Source organism: Plodia interpunctella, chromosome 17, assembly GCF_027563975.2.
Source record: "Plodia interpunctella isolate USDA-ARS_2022_Savannah chromosome 17, ilPloInte3.2, whole genome shotgun sequence".
NCBI classification, from domain to species: domain Eukaryota; kingdom Metazoa; phylum Arthropoda; class Insecta; order Lepidoptera; family Pyralidae; genus Plodia; species Plodia interpunctella.
In genome coordinates, this window is record NC_071310.1 from 8,630,788 (window position 1) to 8,647,191 (window position 16,404).

The 16,404-nt window shown below is 38.2% G+C and overlaps 1 protein-coding gene across 2 annotated transcripts; it reads right to left on the bottom strand.

Annotated features, from left to right (window-relative positions):
- Window positions 1-12: 12 nt before the first annotated feature.
- On the bottom strand, window positions 13-16,398 carry Clbn (Caliban). Of its 2 annotated transcripts, none has more exons than XM_053757638.2 (18): window positions 16,179-16,398; window positions 15,927-16,098; window positions 15,124-15,326; window positions 14,339-14,475; window positions 13,522-13,697; window positions 12,285-12,476; window positions 11,266-11,448; window positions 9,602-9,825; window positions 7,591-7,786; window positions 6,688-6,869; window positions 5,783-5,954; window positions 4,828-4,945; window positions 4,075-4,277; window positions 3,570-3,639; window positions 2,674-2,873; window positions 2,060-2,212; window positions 1,445-1,584; window positions 13-839 (listed from the first exon to the last, which is right to left on the bottom strand). In XM_053757638.2, the coding sequence occupies exons 1-18, from the start codon at window positions 16,232-16,234 to the stop codon at window positions 641-643; spliced, it is 2,976 nt and encodes a 991-aa protein (XP_053613613.1). In that variant the 5' UTR covers window positions 16,235-16,398; the 3' UTR covers window positions 13-640. The 2 variants fall into 2 exon arrangements, with proteins under 2 accessions (XP_053613613.1, XP_053613612.1); XM_053757637.2 differs by having other exon boundaries at window positions 4,075-4,280.
- Window positions 16,399-16,404: the final 6 nt, after the last annotated feature.

Consider the following 16,404-nt stretch of genomic DNA (forward strand, 5'->3'; position numbering starts at 1 on the left):
AAAACAAAGTAATAACATTCAAATTATATTATCGCCTAAAAATAACGTAACCATGGGATATTCACATTAATATCACTTTTTGGAACACGTGTGAAGTCTGACGTGCTTTTGTAGTACGAACCGTTGCAAATGCACCGGTCAAATAAATGTTTATCGATTGTGTCTCTATTCTGTGCGATCGACGGGTTAAATATTACTATTACTAGATCTTGACAACATTATGGTTATTACAAAATCTATACTATTATTATAAAGAGGTAAGCGTTTGTGAGTTTTTATGTTTGAGGCGGGTAATCTCCGAAACTACCAACAGTTTACAAAAATTCTTTCACCATTAGAAAGGTACGGTACATCATCTAATATTGCTATAGGCTATTTTATCTCACAATTCCTACGGGAGCGACCGAGCCCCGGGCAACATCTAGAATTACATATATATATAAAGTATAAAGTAGATTGATTACAGCACTATTTAGTGTATGATAGGAGCACACCAAAATGTATTTATATGAGCATTTTTTGAAGAGACAAAGTCTCAACCGCTACGACAATCCAATTTTTTCATTAAGTGTCAACGTCAAATTGACAGTGACATTTCCAAGATGAACAATACGAAGTAAGTCAAAATGGAGTCAATATTTTATTTCTTATGTTTATGCAACTGCGGGGCGGACAGCTTAACCTTCCCGGGGAAGTTCCTGGCCACGTTTTCCTCCCGCACGGCCCTCAGCAGGTCGCGCTCGCGCGGCGCGGCGCTGCGCTCGCGCAGGAACACCTGCAGCGCCGTGCGCGCGGCCTTACCTCTCTTACTCGTGCCCGGGGTCAGCTTTACCTTGTACCTACAAATAGACAATCTTTGTAAACGATTATACAGTCACATCTTTCAAATTTTGCGACAGCCCTGACTACATTGTCGACGCTGGCTGCTGTTTAGGTGACGACAAACTCATTTTAGCATTACATTAAACTTGATGTCACCCGGGGCTTCGCTCCAGTGGGAACTTTGAGATAATATATAGCTTACAGCAATCTTGAATAATGTAACTTTCTAATCGTGAAAGAATTTTTGAAATCGATTCGGTAGTTTCGGAGATTACATACAAAGTCACAAACTCACAAACTCTTACCTCTTTATAATAATAGTACAGATAAATAAGTAATAAAAAAATTAATAATTGGTTGAAAATTGTATGATATACGTTCCGGCTCGACAAGAAGATTATTCATTAAATTTTTTTATTTGCATAAAATAGAGTAAATATACAAGGAATATATATGAGGAAGCAATCGCAAAAAACGCTCCGATGAGAGAGAGAGAACGAGAGAGAGAGAGAGAGAGAGAGGAGAGGGTAGATTTGCAATAAATGCATAGTTGGTATATAGAAGTAACAAGCGTAAAACAGCACACAAATTTTGATTATAATTTAAATGATATCGTACTCACTTATAGTTGGTGAGAGCAGAGTAGGGCGCCACAACGGGTACAGCGAACAGTAGCTCGTCTTCAGGCAGCGGGGAGCCCGTCAGTTGGCTCAGTAATTCGTCCACCCCGTCTGCCGCAGCCCCGCCCTCCGATTGCTCAACCTGGAGATCGTTATGTTGATCAAAATCCAGATTGTCAGTCATACAATATTTATACAGGGTATCTAACGCATAACCTTCCAAAGGCGCGTAAGGTACATAGAGACTAACATCTTTTGTTCTGCGACTTTTGTCTAAACGTAATAAATACATAATTTTACCGTTTTTTTTTAGTTCGAATGTCGAGCTCTAATATAAAACAAAACGTTAACACTATGTTCGATTCCGCTACATAACGCTACTGTACTGTCTCGGTTGCTTGGTTATTACATAAGAGTTAAGATTCTAATTTTTTTATATGAAAAAAGAACTATGAATCACGAAAAGTCGTAGAATATGTTTCTTGTTTTGATGTACCCAAGTAGTGTTTAGTAGATTTTGCGTTTGTTACCAGTAACCCTGTATATCCCAAATACAGTCTTTGGGAAAAAAAAATAGGTTACATATCGTCCTCTGCCCCTCGACAAGCTGGTCTCACCTCTGGCTCCGGGTCGTCAGCATCAGAGTCCGCCTCGAGTATCACGGGCGCCGGTTGCGGTATCTTGGTCCTCTGCCCCCCCTTCTTGCCCCCCGCTTTGGCCGCGGCCGCCTTTTTCTGTGCCTTCTTTGATTCTTTAGCTGCGTTCGCTGCCTGTAACCACAAACAACTGAGTAATAAAGAATACCGTTTTATAGTACAATTGATTTTTTTTTCTTCAATTTAACAACAGGTCAAGTGCGAGTCTTTCGCACCGGGACTGCAATAAAAATCGCGTTTTTGTTAACGATGTATTTAGTCTACATTGTAAGCTTACAGATTACCCAACATCCAATATACTATTCTATTGTAAAATTTGCATTTGGTCTAAAAAAGTTGGCAACCCTGTATGAGAAATATGATAATGACCAGCTCTTGCCCGCGGCTTCGTCGGAACAGACGATTTTCATACAAACTTTCACGCCCCATTATAGTCATTTGGGGGTTGATTTTTGGAAAAAAGTGGCCTATGTTTGAACCACATGCATACCAAACTTCATCAAAATTGGTCCAGCGACTTAGCCGTGAAAACGTAACAGACAGACAGACTTTCGCATTAATAATATTCAGCTTACTTTAAGCAGCTCCACCGCAATAGCCTTGTCTTCTTCGTCCTGATCCCGATACTTCTCCTTAATCTTCTTCAGTTTCCCGCGCTGGCCTCGCTTCACGCTCTCCTTCCTCTCTTCTTGCCTCTTCTGTTCCTTCTGTTTATTCTTCTGCGGCTTCTTGCCTCGATTCGGTAGGGACGGGAAGGAGGTAAGCTTGTCGTCGCCTGGATATAGAACTTTATTTCTCAGATATATAAGACAACAATATACTGTTAAGTAATTGCGCGCTGGCAACATTGCGAGACTAGCGCCACCACAGCGGCTGCGGCGGCGCGTGGGAACAAGTGCACGCATGCGCAAGAGTAAACGTCATAGACAGGTGTCACTGAGGGGATGAATGTTTTGTTTTTAATTAAATTAAAAAATGCATTTGTTATCTTTGTGTATTGTATATGGACTGCAACTGTGTGTATGAAATCAGTTTTGGTGTATTATGTACTATGTAACACATATGAAAGAGATAGAACATAATGGCGGAAAAAGAAAAATAAAAAACTCAATAATTCAAATTAAACCCTTAAATATATTTATTTATTAGTCTTTTTAATGTGTTGGGCGAAAATCTAGAAGAGCTATAAGGGCGCCATTCTTTATTCACCTATTCAAGTTTTAAGTTATATGAACACACAAAAATGTACTGGTAACATATTTTGGAAATTGGATCCTCAAATTATATATTACTAGCTGCGCCCCGGGGCTTTGCTCCCGTGGGAATTTCGGGATAAAAAGCACCCCATGTGTTATTCCAGGTTATATTCTATCCGTGTACCAAATTTCGTAACAATCGGTAGTAGATTTTGCGTGAAAGACACATCCTTACAAACTTTCGCATTTATGATATAAGTAGGATATCTACTTACTCTTGTCCGAGGCTTCTGATATGGTTCTTGTTTTAGATTCTATGAACACCTGCCCAGTTCCATGATCTACCTGTGAAACACAACGTTCATTTTAATTCCAAATAACTTATTTGTGCAACAAACTATTATTATAGTGTTACTACCTCGACTGCGTCTCGTGCCTTAATACATTATATGTTAAGGCCCGAGACGTAGTCGAGGACATTAATCAGCTGAGAATCGTACTTTCTTCCGATCGATAGTACTTTATACGACACCTGCTTACGAGGGTAACAAAAAATATATGAATAAATTATATTAATGTATAATTACAACAACTTCCTATATTCACATTTGCTGAGGAAGAAACCCGGATAATGCTATGATAGGAGAAGGTGGAGATGGATGAGGAAAGGAAAAGGAGGACGACACAGGAGAATGACATGCTATAGACATTCAGCATTGACGACAATTGGGCTGAAGAAGAAAACTAAATATGAGCGAAGTCACGGTTTCAAGATAATACCTTTATGTGCGTATCAGGGAAGCCGTCATCGGATGAACTGTCGCTGTCCGAATCGTCTTCCCTCTCATTCTCCATCTCATTCTCTTCTGCTTTTCGCTCGGCGATGCCATCTAGTGGCTCGTCTGTGATCTCAAGTTGTGTCGTCTCTTCTGCTATCATGTTGAGTTGGCTTTCTGATTTCGGCTCTTCTTTCTCGGAGGTCTCTTCTATAAACAATTCTATTGATAAAAATAATAGCCTAGGCAGCTGATAAGCAACAATATAATTCCCAAGGAGGGTTGACTTCCGGCAGACGGCCGGTTGTAAAATCACTGCCGAATCTTCAAAATGGAAAGTCTTTTTTTTATTTTGACCTCGGGTTTCGCGGCTTCACAACCCCTAATGCCACCGGGAACCGAGAGATGAGACAGATAGAGTATGCTACACCTGTACAAGGGTAGTTGCCAAGGTCAGAAAATTGAAAATAAATATATTTAGGACCATTATGATAATTGATAGACTGTAACAATGCAGCTGGATCTAAATACGAAGATGTGAAGTTGGTTGGAAAGTTTTTAGAGTTTCTCGCGTTTATACACTAGCGGCCCGTCCCGGCTTCGCTCGGGTAAAAACATAATAAATTATACATCTGAACACATTATCTTTTGGTGAACACCACATGAAAATCAGTTCTTGGGTTTATCGCTAACAGACAGACAGACAAGCGCGGCAGAGGACTATGTTTTATAATAAATAAGGGTAAGGTCGATATACCATCATCAGAGACTACGATCTCCTGGTCTTCCTCAACGGAAGTGACTTCGGAGACAGTGTCCTCTTGTGTTGCAGCTTTCCTTTCTCCAAGATGGCGCTCGATGCAGCTGTCCTCCAGCTAGTACATAGATAATTTAAAAAATAATATAATTAAGATAAACAACCTCTGGAATCGAGCGGGAAATGAACCCACGCCCCTGTCTATCCGGGACAGTGCTCTTAACCACTGAGCTATCAAGATTTTTTTTATATAAATAAATAAATATTACGACAAATCACACAGATTGAGTTAGCCCCAAAGTAAGTTCGAGACTTGTGTTATGGGATACTAACTCGACGATACTATATTTTATAACAAATACATATATAGATAAACATCCAATACCCGGGTCAGTCAGAAAAAGATCATTTTCCATCATGACCCGACCGGGGATCGAACTCGGGACCTCTCGGTTCAGAAGCAAGCACTTTACTAAGAATCAATTCGTCTCCGACAGGGGCGTGAATTCAATTCCCACTAGATTCCAGCATTTTTCCATGTCATTATTTTTATTTTCAAAAATTATTATATGTATAACATTTGACTTGTATATATATAATTGATAGAAAGCTGAACTCTTTATTTCATCATTTACAGAAGACACAATAAATTTAAACTTTAAACGTTATTCGAACGTTGATGAGCGGAAAGACGGCATAATGCCGTCTTTCCGCCATTTTGTAATTTAAATTCTACCCACTGAGGTTAAGATCTCAACTCAGACATTGTTAAAGAAGAGCGGAGCCTCCTGGCACAGGCATTTGATAGCTTAAAAGGAGACTCCAACATCTAGTTATAAGATCTTTTTTTTTTTCAGCCAATCAACAACCAAGTGGCTAAGCAGCAGGTAGTTCTTCTTGCCGCGGAGGTAGCGAGGTACTGCAGACTGCACCCCCCCCCCCCCCACTCACTCACCCTGAACATGAGACTGAACCCGAAGACCAGCTGGTCGGGCAGCAGGTAGTTCTTCCTGCCGCGGATCATGAAGGAGCCGGTGGCGAGGTACTCCCCGGTGGGGGCAGACTTGGACACCTGCTGGCCCCAGACCCACCACGCACGAGTCACCACTTTAGCCTCCCAGGACACACTGAAAGTTACTTTCGTCTTTCAATTTTCTTTGAGAAACTGTTATTAGTGTTGAGGTGTGTCTTTGTACGTGAAAGAACACCAATGTTTATATGTAAGAGATGTATGAAGAAGAAGTAGTAAGGGAATCGATGTTGTTAGGTAAAACTAGTATATTGCACTAAATAATTTAGGTTAAATATGTAGTAACAAACATACACACATACTACTGGACGGATTGTTATGAAATTTGGTACACGGATAGAATATAACCTGGAATAACACATAGGGTACTTTTTATCCCGAAATTCCCACGGGAGCGAAGCCCCGGGGCGCAGCTAGTTACAGTATATTAGAAATGCTTTTTGAGTCCACGACACAACACAGTCATACAAGCTCTGATATAAAATTTTCCTTTTGACATTAGAAAAAAAGTATATATAGTGTGCGCCAAATTTGAACTCATACTATTAGTGTGGCTGACCTTTAAGCTGCGACAAAATTTGAACTCATACATTCACTTATTATCTGATTCATATTTAGTAGTGTTCATATATCTTGATTCGAGTGAAGGAAAAACAACGTGAGGAAGCCTGCACACTGGTGGACAGTTTAGTTCACTAGTGTGTATGCGACTGCCTGCCACTAGATGGCGGTAAGTAGTCGTAAAGTGGAATTGAACAAAATCTGACACCAGTGTTAGCGATAACACACTCGATATGATGATGATGATACATTGCGTCAGTATGTCTGACCTGTAAGCGACGGCAGCTTGTCCCGCTTCGGCCAACGTGCGCGGGGGCACGGGGGCGCCGCCCGCGTTCTTGACGATGACGGACGACGCGCCCGTCACCTCCGCGTGCACGTACACGTCCGTGGGGCGCATGTACCGTTTCACGATCAACTCGTTCTGTTGCTGGTCCCGTCCACCTATCACCTGCGACATAGATTAAATCTATACTATTATTATAAAGAGGTAAGCGTTTGTGACATTGTATGTATGAGGCGGGTAATCTCCGAAGCTACCGAACCGATTTCAAACATTCGTTCACCATAGCAATCTTGGACAATGTACCTTTCTAATGAAAGATACATTAGATAGGCTATATTTTTTATCTCAAAATTCCCATAGGAGCGAAGCCCCGGGCAACATCTAGTCCTTGCTAATTGTCAAAAAAAATATCGGTAGGCAGTCGTTAGAGATGTGTTTAGGCGACTTGAATAATATCTGACACCATTTACATACAAAAAATTTAACATAGTGTTCCTTGAAGAAAAGGCTGCGGTGAAGTTTGGCGCCGCTTCTTCTTCACCTGAAGTCGGCAGAAGACCTAATTTTAAGTACATTTTTGACATCAATAAGTAGTGTATATCATTCTAATTTGAATAAAGAATTTTGATTTCCATTTCGAGACAAACTCAAAATCCACCATTAATGGATATTTGTATACGCAAAAACAATTGATGAGGTTTTCGCAGATATAAATATATATATATATATATATATATATATATATATATTCGGTTCGAGTTCGGATTGTCGAACTCAAAATCTGTTTATAGGTTCCATCGCGACACGTTGTTGAACTCATAATATAAACAACAATAATCACACGAAATAAACGCACGCGAAGCCGCGGGCAATAGCTAATACTCACCAAATAATTGTCAGTAGAGATGAACCAGTAAAACTTCTCGAACCAGTAGGTCCGTCTGGCCTTGCTGATGCTGCTGATGGTGTTGGCTTCCTTCAAGGTCTGTTTGGTCTTCCGCTCAGCGCTTTTGAGCGCTTTGTCCGCGGACTCGAGCGTTTTCTGTTGCTTCTTGGCCGCGTTACGTTTCTGATCGTAATATCTGGTGAACACCAGGATATATTGTACACATTTTTAATCATTTCAACACCGTGACACCTTTAGGCGTCATCATATTAAATAAATAAATATATTAGGACAAATCACACAGATTGAGCTAGCAGCAAAGCAAGTTCGAGACTTGTGTTATGGGATACTAACTCAACGATACTATATTTTATGACAAATACATATATAAATAAACATCCAAGACCCGGGCCAATCAGAAAGAGATCATTTTCCATCACGACCCGACCGGGGACGGAACCCGGGACCTCTCGGTTCAGAGGGTTTACCACTGCGCCACCAAAAATTCGTCAAAATTACATATTATATTACATAGTATAAAACAAAGTACTCTGCCGCGTCTGTCTGTCTGTTCGCGATAAACTCTAAAATTACTGCACGGATTCTCGCATGGTTTTCACCAATAGACAGTGTGGTTCCTGAGGAAGGTAATGTGTAATTTATTATGTTTTTGCCCGAGCGAAGCCGGGGCGGGCTGCTAGTATATCATAAATGACAGAAAACGTTAGAAAAGCTTACAAATTAAGAAGTCGTTGACGTCTTTCATTATTGTTTCCGACGGAAGCCCAAAGGTGTCTACGGCATTTAAAGTTTGCTATATTAGACCCTTGATCTTACGGCCCTGAATGGAATGAAAGACGAGAGAGATATATTGATATATTCACGCTTTGAATGTTGTTTTGGTGTTAGGTTTGTATGCCAGCTTTGACACCCGCTCAGATTGTAAAAGTCAATCAAGAGCAAGGGATTCGAAAGATTCAAGAAGATTGGTTGAGAACAGGCGATTCTTCTCATAGGCGATAGGCTAACAACGCGTCACTATTTAATTTCAATAGGGTAGTTGTCGAAGCGGTGGTGGTGTAATGGTTAAGACGGCCGCCTGTGGATCGAAAGGTCCCAGGTTCGAATCCTACTCGTGCCACATGAGTCTGTATACCAATCTGACTCATGTATAGTGTATACTAGTTTTCATCGGCCACCACTTGCTTCCGGTGAAGGAAAACATCGTGAGGAAACCTGCACATTGGTTGATTATTAACTTGTGTGTGAAATGGAGAAGGCAATGGCAAACCACTCTATTAATAATGCCAAGAAAGTTGTTGTGTGTGTTTCATTCCACGCAATGACCACGACCCTCAGCCATGAGGAATACGACCATGAAGGGAGGGTAGTTGACAAGATCAGAGAATTGTAAAATATATATATACAATATAGGTAAAATAGATATATTTTGAATCATTATGATAATTCATAGACTGTAACAATGCAGCTAGATCGTTAAACGAAGATTTAACGTAAATCCAGTTTCAAAAAGTATGGAATTCTAAAAACAAACTCAAACATCATTAAACCTGAAATTAATCTTTTGTAACAACTTTTATTAAGACGTTATCACCATAAACGTTATATTTAATCTAGCTGTCGAATAAAAATATATTTCTTTATGAATATTTTAGCGAGTTGTGACGTCACCTATCCGTGTCATCTAGTACGGAGCGTTTGGACGAGTCCGAAAATGTGTGATTTTATTTTTGTCATATCTTTGAAAGCATTGACATTATCACAGTAATTTCTCCACTGGTGTTTCTATAAGGGCCTTCGAATTGTCATCAAAACAAAAAAATTGACAACTAGACTATTCCAGCAAAAATAACGTCCGTCATACAGCTAAATGTGGCCTAAATGCTCAAAGCATTTATTTATACATAAATAAATAAATAAATCGCAACTCTTGGCTCTGTCTACCCGTAAAGGGTAAACACGTGATACAGTCTATCTGTAAAAGTCTTACCTCCTAGCATTAGCATAGGCAGTCAAAGACAGATCGATATCGACCAACATCGGCTCCAATCTGTCATCTCCTCTACCGTCATCGTCATCATCATCATGGTACGGGTCAGTGAGCAGCAAGGTGATGTGATTGGTGTTCAGTTTGAGCTCTTTGATGCACGAAGCCACTGGGTCTTGGTTGTCCTGGGCAGTTTTTATTAGCAGCTTTATGTCGTCCCAGGACATCTATAAAAAAAAAAAGTAAACAATATCAGTATTTTTTTCTAATATGACAAGATATTATCAAAACTTTTGGGATAGTTTATCTATCGCGATCTAATTCTCACTGAGATGTAATAACAAATTTTGTTATCTATGAAAATAATAAATATAGGACCCAATTTGGACCCCTGAGGTATACCACTTTATATTTACAGTATTTGACATATTTTCATGTTTTCTACATTTGCTTTTATTATGATAATTCAAATGTAATACAATCAAGTACAGAGCCTCATACCGAATCTCGATAAAATAGTTTATTCAGTACAAAACTTATGATAAAACGGTGTCAAATGCAATATTTAGTTCCAAAAATAAATAACATCATAACGTTCATAATATTAGTACGATTTGAATTATAATAAATATCAAACAGTGACTTACTTTTAAATGCGATTTATGTTGACTAATTAAATATAGTTACTTATATACCATAATATCTAGTAGTTTGTACCTTTTGTAAATATTATTAAAGAGAAAAAATGCCTGTGAAGTATTTTTAAAATAATGCTCGTCTCCATAAGACGAAAGATTCGAGTCAATTTAGTTGATCATACAGGCCTCTAACAGCTCATTAGAAGAGCCGCTGCCTCAAAATATCAGACAGTGTGGGTTCCATTTCCATATCCGAGTCATGTTTTTTTTTTTTCATCTCAACATTAAAATTTAATATGATCATTATATCTATTAATAAAGAAGAATAAACGTGAAAATACTCCATCAACACTTACATTTACTGATGATATATAATGAATATTAGGTCCTTACATATGAAATTGGCGTTTGGTATAGTAGGAACAAAAAGTCGAATATTTTTTAATATAATATATTTATTTAATCAAAGTAAGAACCATTATTATATATGCAAACGGAAAAATCAGAAGAAAAAAGAAACAAATGAATGACGGTTAACGAAACACAAATACATGTGTAAATAGCTGTATAAATTTGAATTTGGAATTCCTAACCAAAGAGGAGAAATTTGTGTTTAAAGTGGCCAGTACAACAAAACGCCAATTTCATATGTAACGACCTAATATTATCAATATTTTTGTATTTATTTATGAAATGAAATACATTTATTTGCAGGAAAACACGGTAAAAATACATGTTCGGACAAAATGTCAATTTCATTGGATCAATCGTGTTGCGCCAACAATCGGCACGCAAATATTCAGAGTCCATGCAGTCCATGTAGTAATAATTACAAAATCTTATAAGCTTAATAAAACAAAATTTAAATAAAATTATAGAATTTGGTGTGTCAATGGTTAAAATTTAAATAGGTACATCATAATGAAAAAATATTATATGAGGGCGCTACATACATGCCAAAACTTAAAACCAAGTTATTAATTAATAGTGTAGAAAAATAGTACTTAATATGTAATTTTAAAACATCACCTGGTTGGCTATAGCGGCTTGTACCGCGAGTCTGGCCGCCTCCACCCTGGGCTCGTTCCGGGATATCATCTCCGCCTTCCTCCTGTCCTGGAGCTGGACTTGCTCCAGCTCGGTCACTCTCTTCTCGTGGTCTTTCCGCACGTTGTGGAGCTTTTTCATCGCTTCCCGTTCCACTTGGATCGTCTGGGATTTTGTAAAGGTTTTATACCAAATTGACATTTAACGACGAAGCATAAAAATGATCTTAACAAATTACGCCATACTAGATGAACAATTTTATTAGATAGTTTTATACTTTTCCATTAGTAGCCACAAAAATCCGTGTAGTCAACTGTGACGTATAATGAAATATATCATAATTTGTCAAAGAAATTGATAAGAATGTGATGTGAATTAGTAGACAGTGACAATTTGCAATAGATATAACTAAAATTAAATTTTCTGCCCCTGAACATAGAGTGGAACCCCCTGTTGAATTCCCTCCGGAAAGATCGGTCTATTTTTCAGGTTTGTGGATTTTTCCAAGCGGTCTACATTAACATTCGGTCTATTTTCCAGATCCGTGTACTTTTCCAAATCAAATCAAAATGTTGTGGAACACAAGCAAAGAGATGTCATAATATAACAAAGGCATCCTGTTCCTGTGGATCGAAAGGTCCCAGGTTCGAATCCTACTCGTGCCACATGAGTTTGTATACCAATCTGACTCATGTATAGTAGTTTTCATCGACCACCACTTGCTTCCGGTGAAGGAAAAACATCGTGAGGAAACCTGCACATTTGTTGATTATTAACTTGTGTGTGAAATGGAGAAGGCAATGGCAAACCACTCCATTAATAATGCCAAGAAAGTTATTACGTGTGTTTCCGTCCATGTAATGACCACGACCCTCAGCCATGAGGAATACGACTGTGAAGATCTTGTTCTTAGTAGACATACAATAATTAATAAAGAATTTATATAAAAATTGTCAATTAAAATTTTCCCGATCGGTCTACTTATCAAATTACCATCTCACCTTCAGATCGATCTTCTGTCCCTCCAAAGCGGAGAAGAATTCGTCAGCAGCTCTATCGAAGGTGTCGTACTCCACACGCGGAAGCTCCCTGTGTTGTGCGTAGAGGAGAGGGTGGAACTCCTGGTTGGTGAGCAGGAAGGAGGTGCCACCGGCGGGGTCCGGTCGTTCTTCACGCTTCTGTATTACGTAGCCCTGAGGGCGAAGTGCGGGTTTGCATTGCTTACTGCTCACTACCGATTCGAAGTGAGACGCAGCGAACCAATAACATTGCGGTGTAATTGTCGGCGCGTCACAATTGCGCACCATGATTGGTTAGCTGCGTCTCACTGCGAGCCGACTCAACGTTGGGACGTGAACAGCAAACTCGCACTACGCACACTGGTAATGGAAATATAATATCGAAATGTCATTTCATGTTAGTATTGAATAGTGTGCAGAATTGTAATATTTTGATATAGATTTATTTTCAACTTCAGTTTAATCCGATCCGCATTGCTATGTACAATTTCATCAACATAATCACTTTATTTATTTACTAGCTGCGCCCCGGGGCTTCGCTCCCGTGGTAATTTTGAGATAAAAAGTACCTTATGTGTTAATCCAGGTTATATTCTACCCGTGTACCAAATTTCATAACAACCCGTCCAGTAGATTTTGCGTGATTTTTCACAACCTCTTTAAAAAGTAGTCAAAAATGATACGTTTTTTCTTGCGTTGATTCGTCTAAGTATACTATGTATTTATGTATAAGTTGCAAGTATTTTTGCATTACCACATTCCTATTCTTATCGGGTCTGCAGAAGAGATTTCTTTAGAAATACCCCCTTATTTACTATGTTAATAAGTACTTCATGAATTAAATATTCATCTTGTATTATATTTCGTGTAAATGAACTTGTAAATAAATAGTACGCAATACATCGCCACGTTATACAATTTATCATGCGATACCGCGATGCGCGGCGCGTAATGAAAACTGTAATTAAGTACAGGGTCGATGAACTCTAATTTAAACATGTACGAATGTGAATATATCGATGTGGGATAATTATTAAGTCCCAGATGGACTCGCGTTGTTGATTCCCGGGAAAACCTAAAATTAAATAAAAAAAATATTTCTGGTAACTAAATAAATAAAAAAAATACACATATTATACATCATCACGCACTTTTGCTGTTATATTATTAGTAGGATTGTTATAATATACCAAAAATATGCAATTTACACAAGATCTACCTTGGCCACATTCTCCTTGGCTGCGTCCAGCAGCGCCTCAGCCTGCTTCAGCGCAGCCACCAGCTTGCCGAGGTCGCGCTGCAGATGGAAGCCCTTGCCGGGGTCGCTGCTCACCTTCATGGTGCCCGCCAGCCCCTGCTCCGACAGCACGTGGTCGATGATCGCCGCGCCGAATTCTAGTCGGGGGAGGAATGTCGCGTGACTGAATCTCCGAGCGTATCGACCGCTGCGTACGCGCCGTCATTATGATCAGACAATTTTCTTGAGGAAGGTATCGTTTCCAAAATCATTCATTCATAAAATTGACTTTGAACACGGTACACATTAATAATTTTAAAGTCAGATGGTGAAACTAATTCCTGTCTTTGTTAAAATTTGAAAAATTTACATTGACGCGCGGCCGCTGCGGTCGAAACGCTCGGATATCTCCGAGCGTAAACCGTGACGAATGTGTGGGAAGATAGAGCTTGTTACCAAGGACTCAAAAACACCATAATATGTGTAAAACAAGGTCTAACCCGTTGTCTGTCTGTCCCTGATGTGATCTTTAATACTACTAATGGATTTTGAGTTAAATTTTTTAGATGACTGATCACAAACTAGTAATTTTTGTTTTAGGTTTTTTCTATTGTACCAAGAAACTGCCAATAAATGCTTTTTTTTTATTGTATTATATAATTGTATTATTTTGCTCTCATTTGAATACTTTTTTATTTTTATTTTTTAGTAATAAATTATCCCTAGCCACTGAAAAAAAATGACAGCACTAGTAAAAAAGACAAATCTAGCTATTTTATAGATTTCTTACAATACTTACCTAGATTAGGGTTGAGCACTTTCTTGAGGTTGTCACTGGGTTTGCACCGTGACAATATCTCCTTCAAACTCTCGCTGTTTGGCGCCTGGTAGTTTGTTTTCGCCCTGTCCAATGGATATTTTTCTTTTACTGCAAATCTGAAATTATTTCCATAGATTAAAAACAATGTGGGGAATAAAGGGATAAAAAGCCATAACTGCTTAGAGGCAACAACGGCATCCTCAAAGAGGGCTGACGTCATTCAGGCGGCTGGGCGTAAAGCCACAAGTGTTTTAGTTTTTAAGCTGAATTTGTATGTATTTCAGAGCAATTAAGAAAAATATGAGAGGATTCAATTATTTTCATTTAAACATTTATTTATAGTATAACTGTGGGAAATGGAACACAATGAGTGAAAGAGAGGGATGTAGGAGTGAAAGGGACGGAAGTAGAAATAGGAAGATGGCAGATTTCGAGCGGAAGTGCTAAGACACATTTTTTCCGTGTGGAAGTTTTTAAATAAAAAGTGCTGCCTATTTGGACTTTTACTCTGAGCCTCCATCCCATATAACTTTATTACATAAATTAAAAAGACAGGCTTAAAGCCTAGGGTGTTTTTATCAGTCAATCGTTGGAGTGTGGAGAAAGTGGCTGATAGTGCAAAATGACTTTAAACCAAAATATAAGACAATATCATCAATACAGAATTATTATAATACAACTAAACTAAATATAATAAGCTGCTATGTATTACAAAATAATAATTAAAAGGATGTTTTGTAAATTTTGGAAAAAAATTCAATTACCTGATCTTATCACCTTCAACATGGGGCCTTAGTACATTCAATATGGTCCACTCACAATCAGTCAGCACTATATTACCCCGGTCATACAACTCCAGTATCACATGGTAAGCAGCCTCCCCGCTGCCAAACTGAAGGTCTACTATACGATCCACTCCCAGTTGTGTGAGGTGCTCAAGACGCTTGTTTTTGAGGTGTTTACGTAGCTGAAATAGCAAGAATATAATTTTATGTTAGAAAGTATTTTCTTTTTTTATGAGTTGTGATAATTTATAATTAACATTTAGATATTTCTGTCATGGGTTACTCAGAATCTATTCTGATAATAAATATAAATTATTACAAAAAAAACTGACCATAAGGTACCATTACCCATGTGCTCCAGATTTAAGTTTACTACAATAATTGTTTTTCACAGTATTATAAAATTTTTATTATAAAATTATGTTTAAATTTAGAGGAAATTAAATTAAGAGGAAAAATATTTTGAGGAATTTAGAGGAAAAAAAAAATTATGTTTTAATTTCAGATCCTTTTTTGAGTAATTTAATAAATTAAATATGTTAACTTTTTTCAAAATTTTTGACAAGGCTTCAGTGCACTTTGTGTGACTATGTCAGCCTCATGGGGGATCTCTAATATAAACTTATCTCGCTTTCATAACACTTGTCCACAAGACATTGTTTCACAGAAATATTGAAAATTAGTTTTTAATAAGGGAAATATTAATTAGGGAGCAATCATAACCAGTTATCATGGAAACGGGCCTGATAATATGTAATGTAGTATTATAGTGACATGTTTACCTTCATAGTGAACCCCGAAGGAGCTACATTCTTGGGCCATTCAAACTGAGTGGTGTGGAATCTGTTTCCAGACTCAAGGAGCAATACAGCCTTCTCTTCTGAGCGCTGTAGTCTGATGACATATGTGCGGTTGTCTATGTCATAGACCTGGTTGACTCTCATGCCAATCAACCTGTGAGAAATAATGTTTTATTAGCATAACTTGTTGAGAATCCTAGATAAAAATTTTGGACAATAAAAACATAATCTTACCTCTGCAATTCTGTCACCATACATATTATATCATACGTGTTAAATCTCGTCTTCATTTTGTATGTATATCAATTTCTTTAAAGTCAAATAAATAATAGCATAATAGCTAAGATTGCGCAAAATTATGATCCTAAATTTAAAATCGAAAAACAATAGGTACAATACGAACACAAACAGCAAAGCAAATTCCAGCCAGCTGATGAAACGTCGCAGACATTAATAGTAA

Coding starts and splice junctions, on each gene's coding strand:
- Clbn (XM_053757637.2), bottom strand. CDS start 16,234: ATGAAGACGAGATTTAACACGTATGATATAATATGTATGGTGACAGAA. Junction 14,476..15,123: donor GTTGAAGGTGATAAGATCAG/GTAATTGAATTT, acceptor AAATAATTTCAG/ATTTGCAGTAAAAGAAAAAT. Junction 9,826..11,265: donor AAGCCGCTATAGCCAACCAG/GTGATGTTTTAA, acceptor TTTTTTTTATAG/ATGTCCTGGGACGACATAAA.